Source organism: Manis javanica, chromosome 2 (genome assembly GCF_040802235.1).
Source record: "Manis javanica isolate MJ-LG chromosome 2, MJ_LKY, whole genome shotgun sequence".
NCBI lineage: Eukaryota > Metazoa > Chordata > Mammalia > Pholidota > Manidae > Manis > Manis javanica.
The window spans coordinates 209,401,200-209,420,670 of record NC_133157.1 but is presented as its reverse complement, the minus strand read 5'-3'; the positions used below and the strand labels follow the sequence as shown (position 1 = coordinate 209,420,670).

The following is a 19,471-nucleotide window of genomic DNA, read 5'->3' as shown; positions in this document are numbered from 1 at the left end:
GAACTAGTAAGTGGGTTCAGCAAAGTTGCAGCATACAAAATATTCAGAAATCTGTTGCATTCCTATATACTAACAATGAACTAGCAGAAAAAGAAATCAGGAAAACAATTCCATTGCAATTGCAGCAAAAAGAATAAAATACCTAGGAATAAATCTAACCAAGGAGATGAAAGACCTGTACTCTGAAAACTATAGCACACTCATGAGAGAAACTGAAGAAGATACAAATACATGGAAATCTGTGCTCATGGATAGGCAGAATCAATAATATCAAAATGGGCTTCCTGCCCAAAGCAATTTACAGATTCAATGCAATCCCTATCAAAATACCAATAGCATTTTTCAATGAACTAGAACAGTTCTAAAATTCATATGGAACCACGTAAGACTCCAAATAGCCAAAGCAATCCTGAGAAAGAAGAACCAGCCTGGGGGGATTATGCTCCCTGACTTCAAGCTATACTATAAAGCTATAGTAATCAAAACAGTATGGTACTGGCACAAGAACAGACCCATAGATGTAAATAAAAGAGAATAGAGAACTCAGATATAAACCCACACATACATGGTCAATAAACATATGATAATGGAGCCATGAATATGCAATGGGGAAAAGACAGCTTCTGCAATAACTGGTGTTGGAAAACTGGGCAGCTACATGCAAGAGAATGAAACTGGATTATAGCCTAACTCCATACACAAAAGTAAACTTGAAATTGATCAAAGACCTGAATATAAGACATGAAACCATAAAACTCTTAGAAGAAAACACAGGCAAAAATTTCTTAAACATAAGCATGAGCAATTTTTTCCTAAACACATCTCTTTGGGCAAGGAAACAAAATAAAAAATGAACAAGTGGGACTACATCAAACTAAAAATCTTCTGAACAGCAAAGGACACCATCACAGAAGAAAAAGGCAACCTACAGTATGGGAGAATATATTCATAAATGATTTATCCAGTAAGGGGTTAATAACCAAAATATATAGAGAACTCATATACCTCAATACCAAAAAAGCAAGTAACTTGATTAAAATATGGCTAGAGGACCTGAACAGATATTTCTTCAAAGAATAACTACAGATGGCCAACAGGCACATGAAAAGATATTCCACATCGCTAATCATCAGGGAAATACAAATCAAAACTGCAATGGGATATCACCTTAACCAATTAGAATGGGCACTATCCAAAAGACAAGAAATAACAAGTGTTGGCGAGGATGTGGAGAAATGGGAACCCTCCTATGCTGCTGGTGGGAATGTAAATTTGTGCAGCCACTGTGGAAAGCTGTATGGAGGTTCCTCAAAAAGATAAAAATAGAAATACCATTCAAACCTTCTAGGAATTTACCTGAAGAAAACAAAACACCTGATTCAAAAAGATATATGCACCCCTATTTTTATCACCACATTATTTATAATAGCCAAGATATGGAAGCAAGCTAAGTGTCCATCAATAGATGAATGGGAGAATCTGTGTATATATACACAATGGAATATTATTCAGCCATTAAGAAAAAAGAAACTGGGCCATTTGCAACATGGATGGGCCTAAAGGGTATTATGCTCAGTGAAATAAGCCAGGCAGAGAAAGACAAGTACCAAATGATTTCACTCATCTGTGGACTCTAACAACAAAGAAAAAACTGAAGGAACAAAACAGCAGCAGACTCACAGAACCAAGAATGGCCTAACAGTTACCAAAAGGAAAGGGACTGGGGAGGGTGGATGGGAAGGGAGGGATAAGGGGATTTAAGGGGCATTACAATTAGCACACATAATGTGGTGGGGGGCACGGGGAAGGCAGTGTAGCACAGAGAAGACAGGTAGTGACTCTATAGCATTTTACTACACTGATGTGACTGACTGTAATGGGGTATGCGGTGGGGACTTGATAATGGGGGTAATCTAGTAACCACAATGTTGCTCATGTGACTGTATATTAATGATACCATAACAAAAGTAAATAAATAAATAAATGTGATACAACACACACATACAAAAATAAGTCAGGTGGAGAATGACAAATAATATATGATTTCACTTATTTGTGGAATATAAAAACAAAACAAAACAGAAGGAGCAAAACAGCAGAAGACTCATAGACACTGAGAAATGACGAGTGGTTACCATGGGGTAGAGATGGGTTGGGTTGGTGGAGAGGGTAAAGGGGATAAAGAGGCATGAAAATTCTCAATCATAATATAAGCTGGTCACAGGAATAGTAGTACAGCATAGAAAATACAGTCAGTGATTCTGTAACATCTTTCTATGTCGACAGATAGTAACCGCACTAGTGGAGGTGAGGATCTAATAATATGGATAACTGTTGAACCACTGTGTTGTAAATTAGAAAGCAATATAAGATTGTACATCAATGATACTTTAATTAAAAAAATGAATTTTATCATAAATCAACTAAAAAGCAAGGCTTTTTAAAACCACCTTTGTATTCATTACTGAAAACAATTCTTAAAGATTATTAAAAAAAAAAAAACAAAAATTTGCAGAAAATAGTCCCTGATCTCAGGGATATACAAACACACATGAGATGATTGAGAAGAAAAAAAATACACTGTAGGAAGGGAGAAATTATAGCCTTAAGAAGTGGGAAACAGCCTCCAGAAAGAGGTAGGATTTGGGTTTGGTCTTAAAGCACTGCAAGGATTTAAATAAGTTACTTAAATTATTTTAGTTTCCTTTTTTCTTTCTCATACAATTCAGTACAAAAGTCCTAAAGTGGGGTTGAGTGAAGAAGGCATCTGTGTGAGAGGCAGGGGAGGCCACAGTGGCCCAGAACAAGGTTTCAGAGCTTCAGACTGGGTGAGGGAGTATCTACATAAGGGAGTCAGGATGGTCAAGATCCAAGACTGGGTGACAAAGGCCTCCCCATGGTAGAGGTGAGGGAATGTGTCTCAGGGTGTTGGTGTCAGAGGTGGGGTGAGAAGAGCATCTATGTAGGCAAATATGGGTAGTGGTGGTGATGGGATATTAGTGACATGTAGGAGGAGTGATCAAAGAATATCTTAAGGATACTTTAAGGATAATGGGAGCCAGGTATTTTTCCATTAGAGAATGAATTAGAAATACAAAAAGAGAAAACTAGAACGCACCCTATAATGGAAGCCTATAACATAAACAGTCGGTACAATGTTGGATCAGAATCGGAGAAACCGTTATGAGTGCTTATTTTATGACATATATAGACAGAGAAATATAAGTGATATTTATTATGTATATAAATAACATTTATATATTCAGTAGCTCTGTCCATGGTGAGGACCTGGGAACAACAACACCCTCTTAGCTTTTAGTACAACTAATGCCAAGATCTTAGTTTCTAAATGCCATTCTACACTGAAGAACCAGAGCTGCTTGTGGCAATGGCTGATTCCAGGGCTAGGACAGGATAGGTGCAAGAAGAGCCTAAAACACCTTGTGGTGCCAGAAAGTAAGGAAATATTCAAAGAGTGATGAGGACGTGTCAAAAAATACAGATGGCAGCTTGAAGGATTTCCCAATGGTTAAAGAAGGAACAGTTGGAGGATCAAAAATAATAGTAATAAATTATAACTTATAAAATAGAATAGTAATCCATGAATATATATTGACATAAATACATACATACATACACTGAATGATTAATGAGAACAGGATATTTCATAGACTCAAAGTACCTCTTCACAAAATATTTGTTAATTACAAAAAGAAAAATAATAAATTTATAGTGGATAAATCAGACAGCACTTTAGTCAAATGTTCAAAGAAAATGGTTAACCTGGAAATGGTTAACATCAACAGGGACAAAATGAAATCATGAGCCACCTGATAGGATGAAAAAGAATATTACTTCTGTGATATTCCTGCAAGGATGCATAACTGGAATCTATTCGTGAGGAAAGAGATGAAACCAAATTGCAGTACATGTTACAAAATAACTGGTCTGTAATCTTCAAAAATGTCAAGGTTGAGGTAGTGAAAACCGAGGGGAAGACTTAGGAACTGTTTTAGATGGAAGGAAATTAAAAACAGGTAACGGCTAAATGTGATGTGATTTTGGATTGGATCTTTTCACTGTAAAAGAATATTACTGAGACAACCGGTAATACTTGACTGGCATCAGCGTATTAGAAGGTAGTAATCTATCCATGTTACATTATAGCTATATTGGACAATGTACTTGTTTGTTAAGATATACATGCTGAAGTGCTCCAGTTGTAGTGGACATTGTGATGCACAGTTGATCCTTTGTTGCTGGAAGTCCTGCCAAGAGACAGCTCTTCATAGTCATCTCAGGGGACTACCTCAGCTTCAGCTGAAAAATGCTGCCTCTCTCAAGGCTCTGTGCTCTGCCCAAGGCAGTCCACATCCAAATGCTCATTTTTACAGAGGCAGAAGCCCAGATCTCTCACCTAACTTGGGACAATGCTGAAAAGTCACCTCATCTCTAGAACTCCCCATTGGATCAGTTGAGGCTTCCATTGAGACTGCATCACTTTACTTGTACCTCTACCCAAACCTGCTTTCTCCCCTTTCCTTCCTATGAGGATTCCAACAGCACTCATCAATAAATTTCTTGCATGCTAATCTTTGTCTCAGAGACTGCGTTTCAAGGAACTTAACCTATGACAGGGATGACAGAGCATCATGTCAGCAAGTTTTTCTCAAATGATTTAGGAGGAAAACAAAAAGCTATTGTACTATATTTGAAACTTGTCTATAAATTTGAGATTGTTTCAAAATTTAAAAAGTAGCACAAAATTAAGTTGGGAAAGCACAGGAAGAACAGGATGAAGAAAAGCATAAGAAAAAAAGGTATGAATGAGGGCATGGTTCACGGAAGAAATAAGACTAACCAATGGAAAGTACATTCAAGGTAATAATGGGAAATAAAAGAGATAAAAATTAATACAGTTGACCCTAGAACAAGGGGGTTAGGGGCACAGACCCCCGTGGAGTCCAAAATCCACATATAACTTTTAACTCTCCAAAAAGCCAATAGCCTACTAATAGCCTACTGTTGACTGGAAGCCTATAACATAAACAGTTGGTACACATTTTGTATGTTATATGTATTATGTGATGTATTCTTATAGTAAGCTAGAGAAAAGAACATGTTTTTACAATTTTTCACTAATCTTCAAAAAACTTTTCAGTGTAATTACTTTAAAAAATTCCAGTGTATAAGTGGACCTGTGCAGCACAATTCAAACCCAAGTTGTTCAAGGGTCAATTATGCATCTATTTATTACAGCATTTATTACTCAAAAATGATTACCGTGTAGCTACAAACTCAGTCTTAATTTGCATTTTTTCTAATGTCTTTAATAAGCCCCTTTGAGCAGAAAAAAAAGGTAGGATAATACTTTTTTTAAATAATAAGATCTTTCTCACACACATACAAAATTCCTCTAGCTCACAAAATGAGCCGTATCTTACATTATCACTTTCACATCTGTTTCCTTTCATAATTCAAGCATGTCTGAGTTTATCTATGGGACCTCAACTCTTTCCTACCTTAAAAAAAATACCTTCTATAACCTTGCTACTCAAAATATAGTCTCTGGATCTATAGCACTGAAATCACTGGGAACTTGTTAGAACTGCAGCATTTTAAGCTCCACCTCAAACCTACTGAAACAGAATCTGCATTTCAATAGGATTCCCAGATGATTTTACTTGAACAAGAAACTTTGTAAAGCAGAGTTCTAATTTTCACTGTGGGATGCAGAAAGCTAACAAAGAACATTGTTCCCATCCTTACAGTGAAACAAAGTCAAACTGCATTCAAATTCAGGACTTACTTTGAACCCTTAAGAGAACTCAAGCCACAGAGCAAACAACTGGCCCCAAATCAAAAAGCAGGCACCTGCAAGGACAGAGGGGACATTAGAACTTACTTGAGACAGATGCAACTGGATACCGTAAGAAGAGTGCAGCTAGAACAGGAAGGTTACAGGTGAAGGCAGAGTGGGGACTGGCGGGACACTGAAGATACTACGATCAGCATAAACTGGGGTAACCTGAACCTTCTTGCAGGTTCTTTTACCAGAAATCCCACCAGATGAAAAAAAAAGGTTAAGAGAGAAAACCAAAAGAAAGTACCCATTGTGGTGCAGAACTGGAAGAGGGGAAAAGCAGTTGTGTAGGAGGGACATGGAAGTCTACCTGGATCCTTTCTCAATCTCTCCCACGAGTCAGAACCCATAATCCATGAGAAAGGCAAAATACTGTCACCCTGAGGGGTGGCAGAGTAACCAACCATTCAGTTTGCCCTGTCTCAGTTTTAGCACTGAAAAGTCCTGCAACCCAGGGGAAAATGTTCTCCTAGCTCCTATGCATTTTAATTTGAAAAACAGAGTTTCAAATCATCTTTATTTCTATGAAAATTTTCATGAAACTGCAGAAAAAAATAAAACAAAAGACTGTGTATGACTTGTAAGAATTTGTAACTTGTCAGAATTTGGATTTCTGAAAAGATGAAATACCTAAAAGTTTATGTACATAACATATAACACAAAATTTCAGTTGAGATATATTGCAGTTGAAATGTGTTAAAACAGTAAATGCTAGTATCTTTTAGGAACTGGTTCTAAGAAAATCCAGATTATAAAAAAAAAAAAATCAAATGAATCTGTTAAGAAGTTTCCACTAAAACACTGGTAAAGTTTATAAAGGTGTGATGTATGACACAGCTTTCCATTAACTGCTTATTAATTTAATTTAACTTAATTTATCTTGGTGTATGTGGGCTAATTTTTTTGGTACTGTCTGAAATTTGGAAATTGGAATCCACACAAAGGACTATCTGTAAAAAAATGGGTATGCCAGTAATAAATATTTAAAGTAAATTTAAACTTCTCATGCATGAGTAGAGATAATCTCAGATAAACTCAACCTACTGCCCAACATCTGTCCTCTATATCCAAAATTCCTTTTATAGTTTAATCCTTTCTTATTGATACTCCCCTTCAGCCAACTAAAATCTGGCTTCTTCCCACATTAGTTCTCATAAAACTGCTTTTTCCTTTACTTGACTTTTCTAAAACAACAGCTCATTCCCTCATTCTTAAAATGCTCTCTCTGCTTTGCTTCGGGGGTCACAATACTCTTGATATTTTTCCCATCTTTACGGACATTCTTCCTCAGTCTCAGGGTTCTGGTTCTTCTTCCTCTTGCCTTCCAATAAACACTGCTGTTTTTCAGAGTTCTCCCTGGATCTCCTTTCACTCTACTTACTCTTCTTGGCCTTAGTTTCTAATTATATGGGTAGGATTCCCAAACTTGTATCTTCATCTGGAGCTCCATTACAGCAAATTAACTACTGAATAGCTTTATATGGTTATCTCAAAATATCCAATACATAAGAAGCTAAAAATGAACTCATCTTCTCCATTCCAGAATCAGCTTCTCTTCTACATGTTCCCTTCCATTGTGAACAATGTATCACCATCTTGGCAATGGCTCAAACAAGAAATCTGAGCATCTCCTTGGTTCTTTCTGTATCTGCCCCTTGTCATCAACTAATATTCTATTGTTTAATTAAATGGTTTATTATTTAACTCTTAAATAAATTTTCTTGAATATGTCTACCTCTTTCCATCTTTCTACTAGCCTACTTCACAGCTTCTATTATCTCTTTCTTTGATTCCTGCAAAGTTCTCCTAATTTCCAGGCCTCTCTACCTCCAGTCTAACCCTCCACTATCCATTCTTTGTACTGTTCATAGAGTGACCTTTCTAAATTGCAAATATGATGCCATTATTCATGATATTTTACCTCTACACTACCCCTCACACACCACTGATCCATCTACCTCCTAATGAACTCTAGATTTCCACTTAAATGTTACTTCTGTAGATAACACCCTATACTTTTTCCCTCCCAGTAAACCCTGTATGCACTTCATTACATTCTTAACCTTACCACAGTACTCTTTACACAGCATTGTAATTTCAGGCTAAATTGTCTCTATCTTCCCTAAAATATACTTCATATTTATAAGAATCCTATCTAGTGCCTCAGTAGGGTCTGGCAAGTGGACTTCAAATTGTTAAGTAATTTTTTAAATAAAATGCCAAGCACTAGAATGGTGAAAATTAGCTTGAATTTCTCTAAAATTTTACCTGGAGGTTTTTTAACTCATATTAGTTACCCAAGCAAAACCAACATAAGTAATTACAAAGCTGTATAATTAGGTTCCACAGAGAGTTACAAAGGAAGTGGAAGATAGGACCTTAACATTTAAGGGGTTTAAGATATGCTGACTTCATAAGGTTTAAAAGCAAAAGACATTGTATATTTTTTAATGTGCTACAGAGCTAGTAGAGATCTTAGAGATAATATAATGAAACCCATAATGGTATAGTTATGAGGGAAAAAACCCTAAAGAATATGCAACTTAGTAGTCCAAGGTCACCTGGTTTATTTAATGCCAACACCTTTACTAAAACTCAGTTCTACCAGTCCAGTGTTCTTTCCATTATGTATAATAAACTGAGATATGTATAACATGTACACACATATACACACATGAACATTTCATATCACTGAAACAATTACTTTCCTTTTACAACATACTATAATTAATGTCCAAATGTTAAATAAGCAAGCTACAAATAAGTGTAGGCCTAGGGCCAAATTTAGCCTTTTTTTTGTCATAGCCAGTGAGCTAAAAAAGGCTTTACATTTTTAAGTTGTTGAATGAACCACCCCTAACCATCTTAGTAAACACTGAATGGCTATGGAAATAAGCTGCAGTCTTGAATTTCTTAATGAATTCATCCCCAAACAGGATTTAAATGTGAAATATACCACAGTAGCTATTGGAGGACAATACTGTTGGAATCACAAGTAATGTTAAGTGCCTTTATATACTTCCCTCAGTATTAAAAAGAGGCAAGATCCTCATTCCCACATAAATATGCAATAGATATTTTCCTAGCTGTAACTACTATTCTGGCATCATTCTTCAAACCTCAATGCAAGTTTCATATTTCAAAATCCATTTAACTGTGCGACTGAGGTGCTTAATTGGAAGGGAACCATCTGCAATGTAATATGCTAAAAGGCAAATATCAGAAGAATCTAATAGAATTCTATTCTATTATGCTCATTTAAAATCACAGACTCACAGACTGATACCAGTATACGGTAGTACCTATCTGTGTGAAAAAGGTGTTTTCAAAGATAAACATTTGCAATCAATTTTGACAATAAGGAGTACTAATATTGAACCCCAATTAAGCCAAATGTTATCTCCACCGAAAAATATTCCACCTTTCTCATTAGAAAACTTGTATTTAAAAAATTGTACACTTGATTATATTTTTAATTTTGTTAACAAAAATCTGTAGAAATTTGTTTTCTCACTTATATAAATACTATATAATATCTTCTCAATTTTGCCTCTTTGCCTATAATTCCTAAAATACTTACTATCTGGCCCTTTACAAAAAAGGTTTGTCAATGCCTGCCTTATAAAGAAGCTAAATATTTTTTTAATTTCTAAAAGACTAATGCTAAAATTAACATGAACTAGTGTTTTTATTTATTCTCTATTCAACCTATTCAAATATGTCCCGCCACAAATATATATTATCAATGTCACCATTCGGTCCTTATGAACAAATTCTATCTTACCTAGCCCTCACGGCGAAATACATCATACAGATTATTTCCTCATTCCTGAAACATTTTCCCGCTTGGTTTCAAAATGCTTTCATTTTTCTATTTCACTAGATCCCCACTCTTCAAGTGTTCTTTGCTGATTCCTACTCTTTATCTGACTTTGAAGAGAGTCAGCAAAGTCAGGTAGACTTTGGAGAGGCTTGACAGTCTCAGTGTGGGCTTTTTTCTCCTCTAAGCAGACCAAAGACCAGCTGTTTCTGCAAGGGACAGATTCTAAATATTTTAGGCTTTGGGGGCCATGTGCTGTCATTCTAGCACAAAAGCAGCCATAGACAATACATAAATGACAGAATGTGGCTCTATTACAATAAAACTTTATTCACAAACACAGGCAACAAGCTAGATTTGCCTGTGGCCCATAGCTTTCCCACTCCTGATCTATACTCTCACCTTGGGTGCCCTCCACTTGTGCCAGACAATATCATCTATACACAACTGTTGACATCCATACTTAGATCTTCAGTGTAAACTTCTCCTACAAGTTCCATATTTATGGGTATAAATACACACACACACACCTAATCTATACTTTCCCCAGTCTTCTCCAATAGCACTACCTTTCACACAATCAGGACAGTCAAAAATCTAAGAGTCATCACTTACAATTTCCTTTCCCTTAATTACCTGCCCTACTAACCTATCAGCAAGTCCCATCAGTTCACTCTCAAAAATACACCTTGAATTTATATCTCCTTCACTTTATCTCCATGGCCACCTAATATAAGCCACCATCACCCTAGCTTAAACTACTCCAACAGCTTTCTAAGTGGTCTCCCAACTTAAGCATCTGCATCCTCTAATTGTTCCACAACAGCGGCCAAAGTGCTCTTTAAATCCCATTATTTTATCCTCATGGTTAAACCCACAAATGACCTGCATATAGATGATTTACCTATAAAAGCCCTGACTAATCTAGCTTCTGTCTACCCACCCATCTCATCTCATTCCACTCTCCCCTTTGTTCATTAAGTTCCATTCATATTTGCCTCCAGTAAGTTCCTACACTATATCAAGTCCTTCCTATCTCAGGGTCCTGGTACATGCTGCTCCTTCTCAGAATGCTCTTCCTCCAGCTGTCTGAATGACTGGCTTCTTCTCAATCCTTTATTTGCAGCTTAAATATCACCTACAAAAAAGCCTTCACCTTAAGTGTCATTCTGTTTATTCTTCTAATAGTACACACTATCTACAACTGTTTTATTTACTTACTTTGTTGCTCATATTTTTCCTTTCTTAATATCACAAGCTTGAGTATTTTGCTGAATTAATTCTCTGACATACTCCCAACATCTATCTCAGTGTCTATTATATGGTAGGTACAATAATAAGTATTTGCTAAATAAATAAATTTTCAAAGTTTGGAAAGCTTTCTATAAATAGTATGTTAGATTAAAAAAAAAACCAAAGACTCATTCAAAAATCTAAAGGAAAATTAGAGTAAAAATTAGAGATTTATAAAAAAGTCTCAAATACTAGTTTTCTGAGTTTTCCAAAATTGTCACATAACTTATAAACTTTTTTGCACATTTATTGTGCTTTTATTTCTCTTATTTTCAAGATAACAAAGCCAAATTCGCTTTTGTACTGAATATTGTATGTTATGCAAATATGGAAGAGAGACAAAGATGTGTTACCAGCAGATGTGACTTTTACTGAGCATTGAGTTGCTATTTTTTTTTTCTCCAACATGTGTTGAAAATCTCAGGTGAGTATGGAGAAAGGTGCAATAATAAGAAATAAACAAAGCTAAATTAAAAACTACTCTGCCACATGTGCTGTAGGATCTTGGACAAGCTATTCTTAGCCTTACTTTCTTAATCTACAGAAGAGATAATTCCTTCTCTGTCCAAGAAAAGTAAACAAAATAATTACATGAAAACTCACTTACCTCAGTATGTGTGGCAAATATTCAATAATTGTTAAGTAATGTTAGTGAAGATGGTGTTAACAGCAGCAACAGTAATAACAATGGAATGTCTTCTAAATATAAGAATAGAAATTCAGAAGTTGTATTAGAAAATGCCAGGCTGTTTTTAAAATTACAAATGTTTCTAATAACACAACGTATTAAATAATCCACACTAAAGAAGACAGAAAATCTAAACTACACAAAGTAAGAACATCATTCTAATTTAAATTTTCCTTAAACTTTAACATCTAAAAATAGTATGCCTCAATGAACTACCTTTTAGGTGCTTAAAACAACAATCCTTTGAACAGCCATAATCCAGGTATTAGCAAAAATACATGATTTTCATGTGAGATCTAAAAAGTTAAAGATTAATAACAAAGTGATAGATGGAATTGGCTATCTGGAAAGACAAAAGAGTACACAGTAATGGTTTATGACCTTGAAATGTCTATCAGGGGTAAACCTTGAGAAGCATAGGAGGATCAAAAAGGAGAGAGGGAGAATAAAAAAAAAAAAAAAGAACAGAAAGAAACACACTATGACAAAGAGCAGACAGAAACAGTAACAGAAATGCCAAGAAGCTGACCTCCTTACATAGCAGAAAAGAGTTTATCATAACCACAAAAGATGAATGAGTAAAGAAAAGAACAATCTGAGGACACTAGTGGGTAGTGAGAGGGGGATAATGAACCCAACACATTTCACTACCACTATGACAGAGTCTGAAAGGCATGCCAAATGAAATGGCACAGTGTTCTGGAGGCATTTGGTATGATGACTAGTATGTCCACAAATAGAAGAAGCCCCAAAGAAAATTATTGTATTAAAATATAGTATATAAGGACTCTGGCATCTGGTAGAAGTTAAATTGTGCTCATTACACTTTTACTAAGGCAGAGAAAAATGCAGTATGTTCAAATACACTGCCATCAAAAGACATCAAAGTAAATTTCAGAGCTTAAAGGGAACAAGGCTTTATTACCTATAAAGTTCTCTGTCTAGAAGAGTCTCTTATTTACCAGATGGTTTGAGATAACTAAGTTACTATATTTTAACATATAATTACTTGTTTTTATGCAATTATTTTCATTAACTTAAAGCAGAAAATAAACTTATGAGTCAAAGACAAGGTTAGAGTCCTATGAGTCTATATACTAATTAATTCAGCAGACTTGAGCAAGATGCTCTAAAATATGCACTCAGGGATTTAGTCCCTATTTGTTCCAGTTAGCTTTACACTCTTGCATGCCAAAGAGATCCAGACAAGAGAACTGTTATGCAAACTGATCACTATTTTTAGAAAAAAATGAAACAATCTCCACTAATATTGGTTCAGTATCAGGTCATTGTCAACATTCAATATCATCCATTATTTTAAGTTCCACCTGACCTTCTGGATGACCCTTTAAGTTGCAGACTTTGTATTATTTCAATTTTCTTATCTACAAATTCAGTCATAAATATTTGCTTGTCAAACAACTGCTATAAAAATTAAGTAATAAGTGAGTATTGACATGGACAACACTAAATTAATTACTATAAACAAAACTGGCAGTGTTTAACTTACTTGAAACTCTGTTTTCTAAGTTTCTAATACTTAGAATTCAGTCAAAACTCAAAAGTGAAGAGAAATCATAATCAGTTAGGATAAGGAAGTCAGATAAGGAAAACAGTACAAGGCTCACTTATTTGATATAGCAGTGAGGAGTCTGATACAGAGGTACGGAGTTACTTTCTGTCTTTATCTGGAGACAAATAAATGACTAAATGTAAATAAAGCAATGAGCTAGAAGCAAGGAGAATACACTGATAACAGCAAATATCAATTGGATGATAAAAAAGAAGAGAAATAAGGCAGAGGACTAAAGAAGAAACAGCCTTATAGCAGTTCATATAAAGCAATGGCTCTCAAACAGGGAAATTTTGCTACACTCTTCCCCTTTCCCCCACCAAACGTCTCCTCCAAGAAACATTTAGCAATGTCACTTTTGGAGACACGTTTGGTCGACACACTGGGGATGAGGAAGGTGGGAGGGTACCCTGGCACCTAGTGGGTAGAGGACAGGGATGTTGCCAAATATCCTGTGTGGAAGTCAGCCCCCACAACAAAGAATTATCCAGCCTGAAATGTCAATATGCCAAGGTTGAAAAAAATCCTGATATAGAGGAAGGAGTCTCCTATACATCTCAATATATATGAAGACTCACTGTACTAGCTAGCACTCAGTATAAGAATGAATGTTCAGAAGTCTTAAACAAAAACCTAGTATGTTAATGGCATATTTTAATAGAGGATGATAAACTATAACATTTCCAACAGAAATGATTTATTTTTTAAAAATTATTGATATAATGGAACAAACTGTAATAATTAGGCATGGCCACCCACATGGAATACCTCCTCCTAATTTCCCTTCCCTGAACCTAATCTGGCCTTAGTGATTTTGCTTGACTAATAGCATGCAGCAGAAATGACATTAGGACTTCCAGGGCTAGGTCATAACAGGTCTGTGTTAGGCTGAACAGTGGCCATCAGTATATGTCCACATCCTAATCCTCCAACCTGTGAATATGTTACGTTATATAGAGAGTTTGTAGGTCTGATTAAATTAAGGATTTCAACAAAGATTATCCTGGAATTTCCCATAGACCTTAAATGTACTCATGAGGAGGATCCTTTTAAGAGGACGGCAAAGTCAATGAAGAAGATGTGACAACCAAAGTAGGGATTAGAGTGATGTGGCCAGGAACCAAGGAATGCCAAAAGCTGGAAGACACAAGGAACAGATTCTCCCATGGACATTCCAGAAGGACAGAGCCTTGCTGATACTTTTATTTTAGCCCCTTAAGTCTCATTTTGGACTTAAGACCTCCAGAACACTAAATGAATAAAATTGTATTATTTTAAGCCACTAATTTGTTATAGAAAATATTAATATATTTGTTAATATAAATGTTAATATAAAACTATTAATTATCATCCTGAGATTATTACCTTAAGTACATATTTAGCAAAAACATTTCAAAAGAAGTTCCTTTTTTCAAATCACATCTTTCATTGTGCCCTCCTGAAAGCCAGCTCTCATCTTTCTGTGTAATTCTCCAATGAACATTAATTACAACACCTTAAATAAGTGTAGAAGGCAGGCTCCAAGATGGCCCCCAATGATTTCAACCTCCTGTTATTCACACTTTGTATATAGTATCCTCCCATAATATACCAGGGCAAAAGAGATGGACTATTTCTTCTATGATTGAGTTATAAAAGACTCTGGCTTCTAGCCTAGGCTTTCTCTCTCATCCCTTATTCTGGAGGAAGTCAGCTGCCATGTCTTGGGAACACTTAGGCAGCCCTGAGGAAAGGCCCACATGGCAAGGAATTGACTCTTCCAGCCAACAGCCATGTGAGTAAGCCTTCTTGGAAATGGATCCTCCAGCCCCAGTCAAGACTTCAGATGATGCAGTCCCAACTGAAAGCTTAACTACAACTTCATAAGATACCCTGAGCTAGAAATACACCAAGTGGCTCTAGGATTCCTGATCCTCAGAAACTGAGATAATATGTTTGTTTAAGTAACTGTGTTTTGGGGGTAATTTGTTATACAGCAAAGTATAACTAACACAGTGAGCATTGCCCATCCCTCAAAAACCAGACTGATATATTTTTAAAGCCTTTTTTAATTTAAATAGAAATAGAAATTACAAATATTGGGAGAAAATATTGTCTTAAAAATCTTGGCTAAAATTGGAAGGGAACTGTAATAATATCGAATTGACAGCTCTATACTTGTAAAAACAATGACCCAACAATGTACTATCAGGAGAATATGGACTGTTTCTAGAAGAAGAGACATCAGGTTGAGTAGGTAAGCTGAGAAAGCATCAACTTTTTTAAAATTGGGGAAGAAATCAGTTTGTAGTTTTAAAAAATCAGAATATCCTACATAACTATGATGAGACATACCACAAAGTCTGCCTTATCTATCACAATTGATTCTAAAGCTTTATCTTGTCACAGAGTGTATCACATGCCTACCAGTAAAGATAAAGGCAGATAATATCAAATTTCAGCAGATTTCACTGCCATATCAAAGCATGGGTGATTTTTTTTTTCTTGTAATGTTCCATACCAAATCCAAAACACTTCCTTGGATCATACAAGCATTCTTTCCAAGAACACGTAAGATTTCCTATAAGAAACAGCCTTTTTAACAGAATTTATTTCATTAGAAAGTGCACTTAGTACACATACATTTAGCACATGAATTGGTTATTTTAAAATATTTAAAAAGCAACAATCAAAGGAAAACAGAAATTTTTCATTTATCTGATTTGGGAAAATGTTGATTTCAGCAATGGAATGAGCTGTATGCATTCTCAACATAGTAAAATACTCTATCTTAAACGACGAATGAGTAAGATGATTCACTAGTGATGATTCCAACTACAGGTCTCCCCCACTATTTGAAGGCACAGTATTGCTATGAAACCTTTCCTAAGTTGGAATGGTGTAAAGTGAAGAAGCAAGTATCATTAATTTATATAGAAAAAATTTTGAGCATTCTTAGACCCCCAAAATAAACCCTCAGGCTTTTCTGATATCTTTGGACACATCTTAACAGATATACAAAATAAATGGAAATAAAGCACAGATGCTCACAGATGGAGTCCAAAGCTATGGTAGCCTAATGCTGACATACTGAGTGTAGTTCCTGGGGAAGGAATTTGGCGGTGCCACTCTGCCTGCTGCTCAGTGTGTGCTGCCTCTACAAGGGCTTACAGCAAAACAAAGGCTGAATATTATTTTCACTTTCTGCCTTCTTTTGTAAAAAGTAAAAGTGAAAATCCTGAAAGATAATTCTTTCAGCTAGTGAAAAGAGATACTTATGTAACAGGTACATCTTTCATAAAAGCAAAGAAGCAGAGTGTGAAATACGGAGAAGTGGGGACATAGCTGTATTTTCATAGGAACTGCATGTACTGATTTGTAACACATTAGGAAACACTAAGACTATACTAAAAATTAAAGCAGCAGCATCAATAAGTATCATTGTGTCAAAGATCAGTAACTTAGTCATCAATACTGGCAAATATGGTTGATTTAAACTTTTAGGTTATTTCATTTATCAATAGAAGATAAGCATTTGACTACCACATTGTTTCCTATATTATTGCCTGTTTACATTGAACAAAGAAGACAACTTGAAATGCCTCTCTCCTATACCTTACATACTTATTAAATTTAGTTAATGCTAACTAATCTCCACTGATTGAAGTTTATAGGTCCTTTCCAGAATATTTAAAACCACATTAAATTTTAAAATATTACCTTCATTGGAAAATACAGCATCCCTACTGCAATACTACTGGCACATGCTAAGTATGAGGTGAAATTCATCCAGTTGTATCACAGGACATGGTTTTCAAGAACTATCATAAAATTACATTAATAGAGCCTTCCAAATATGTAACAATGTTAATGCAGAATTTCCGAGAAACTACTTAGAAAAGGCCAAATGTGTGTTCGAATAGTCTTGCCCATAGAGTTTTCTCAAATTAATGCAATATGACTGTATATTGTTTTCCAAGGGGTACATTTTCAGAAACGAATGTTTTAAAACCACATACTGAGCACACCATAGCTTACAAATATGCATGTATTCGATTATGGCTTCATAAAACATCATGATTACACATTTCACTAACTGAATTGATTTTTTTTTTTTTTTTGTAAAAGCACTGTGGGTAGACAATGTCTGGAATCACCACTACTATAAACTGGTCCACAATTCCCTGAACTGAGGGGAAAAAAAGCAGTTACAAGGCACAACTATTAAAAAGTTTCTGAAGAAGTAGTACAGATAAGTCGTTATTACGTGGCTTTCCAACATTCCCACACATAGGCCAAAGAAACACTTGCAAGTGCCTCTGGCAAATCAAATGCCGTGTTCCAAATCAATGTGCTCTAACTTTAGGAACCTATGGATTGTTTATGTACCTACCAACATGGGGGTGGGGGAAAGTAAACTTTAAAAAACTTCCAAACACATCAGAATGTAATACAAAATAGCAGCAAAGTGTTTTCTCTGTAATTACTTGATTTAAATGGCAAAAATGTTTTAAGACTGAATGATTTAATAATTTGTTCCTTTCATCCTTTTGATTTTATGGATTTTTAGCTTTTTCACCTGGACTCAAATCCTGACCTACCAGCATTCTGCACTGATTTTTAAAATGTCCTACTTTAACATTTTAGCTTAAAAATAGCTTTGCTTTCACCATTCCAAACTGCTTTTGAGCAGAAGTCTGTTTTTTATTGCAGAGCCACAGATTCCTAGAAAAATGCCTTATTTTCTTCATTCTTTCAACCCCTGGGGAAACCACAAAAACTGGAATTTAACTTGTGCGGCACCAAACCTATATGGGCTTACAAGTAAGTATCTGCAATTGCTGGTTTGGCCTAATCTTTCCATTTCCCAGAAAAATGCTTCTTTCGGTAGCTTTAATCTACTACAACTTGATGCGTGTGCAAACAAGGGTGTTGAGAGCATCTCTGCCTTAGGAAGCAACACCCCTTCTTTTGGACACCCATACATCTTAGTTCGATAACCATTCAAAAAAGTTTCTTCCTGTCTCTCGGGTTTGTAGCACTTTGGGAGGAGGCACGGGATGCCACCTGCATGGCTGCGCGTTCACGAGAAAGCAACAAGGGCGTAGGGAAAGGAGAGCTGGGGAGGGAAAGCACACAGCAAATCAAAACTATCGGTCGCTAATTTGGACTGAAGCTCCGGCTTCTAAGGCTGGGGAGGAACCAGCCAAGCGTTGGCCAGGCTGCACGGCACTATCCGCGCGTGTCCTACCTGCCCAAGGGACGCTCAGGAGGCGCAAAGTTCCACCCTCCGATGTCCCAGGCAAGGGCCCGACGGGCGCGGGGAGCCCAAGGCGGGGGTCCCAGGTCGAGGGGCGGAAAGGCTCCCGGGGGACAGGCGTGGGGGCAGGGCGCCGGGCCCCCGAGCTCGACCCCCTTACCTTGGGCGATGGCAATGGACTCGAAGCGGTGCAGCTCCTTGAGCAGGCAGCTCCTCTCGGTGGAGTGCAGGCTGTAGATGAAGTCCCGCGCGCCCTGCGCCGTGTTCAGCGCCTCCATGGGCTCCTTCTTAGGGTGGGTGCCCAGTCCCCGGGGGCCGCCCGGGGCCGCGAGCACCAGCAGCCCCCGCCCGCAGCAGCACCAGGAAGGCGGGCGGGGTGCGGCGGCGGCGGCGGCGGCGGCCGGGCCCTGCCTCAGGCTGCCCGCGGTCCAGCTCCTCAGCAGAGGGAGCAGCCGGGACATGGCGGGCGGAGGAGCGGGGACCCTCCGGCAGTCCGGCGGGCAGTTTCTGGCGACACTGAGCGAAGAAGGAGCTAGGCTCAGCCCGACCCCACCCCGATGTCCTCCTGACAGGCGACCGAGGCGCCGGGCACCATGCACTCCCCGCGCCCGCGCGGCTGCCACCTCCTCTTCGGTTCCCCTTTCCTTCCAAAACACCCGCGGCGGCTTCGGTCCCTCTGACGAGCAAAACTTTCTCGGAGACCAGGAGAGCTCCCGGAGAGGGCGGGCGGGCGCCTCCCGGCTGAGGAGAGCGGCGCGGGCGGGCGGGTTCGGCAAGGGTTTGTGTCTGTCAGTCTGATTTCCAGAGGGATGAGTCAGCCACGCGCCACCTCCTCCGGCGCCGCCCTCCTCACCCGCCGGCTTTCCCACCCTCTTGCTAGCTCTCGTCCCCTCTCCGCACTGCTCCGGAGCCCTCAAACAGGCCGCTCTCTTCGGCCGCCGCCGCCGCCGCCGCCCCTGGCGGTGGTATAAGGGATACCAGGGAGGGACGAGGGG

At 37.7% G+C, this 19,471-nt stretch overlaps 1 protein-coding gene across 5 annotated transcripts in view; it reads right to left on the bottom strand.

Annotated features, from left to right (window-relative positions):
• The window catches only part of TMEM65 (transmembrane protein 65), a 65,076-nt gene extending 45,641 nt beyond the window's left edge, over positions 1-19,435 (bottom strand). For all 5 annotated transcript variants that reach the window (XR_012128478.1, XR_012128479.1, XM_017652444.3 and 2 more), the window contains exon 1: positions 18,637-19,435. Coding sequence is in view for 3 of the 5 variants with exons in the window: in XM_017652444.3 (XP_017507933.3) it covers positions 18,637-18,937 (301 nt within the window). In the remaining 2 variants the exon portion in view is untranslated. The remainder of the gene's footprint in view (positions 1-18,636) is intronic.
• Between the last annotated feature and the right edge of the window lie 36 nt (positions 19,436-19,471).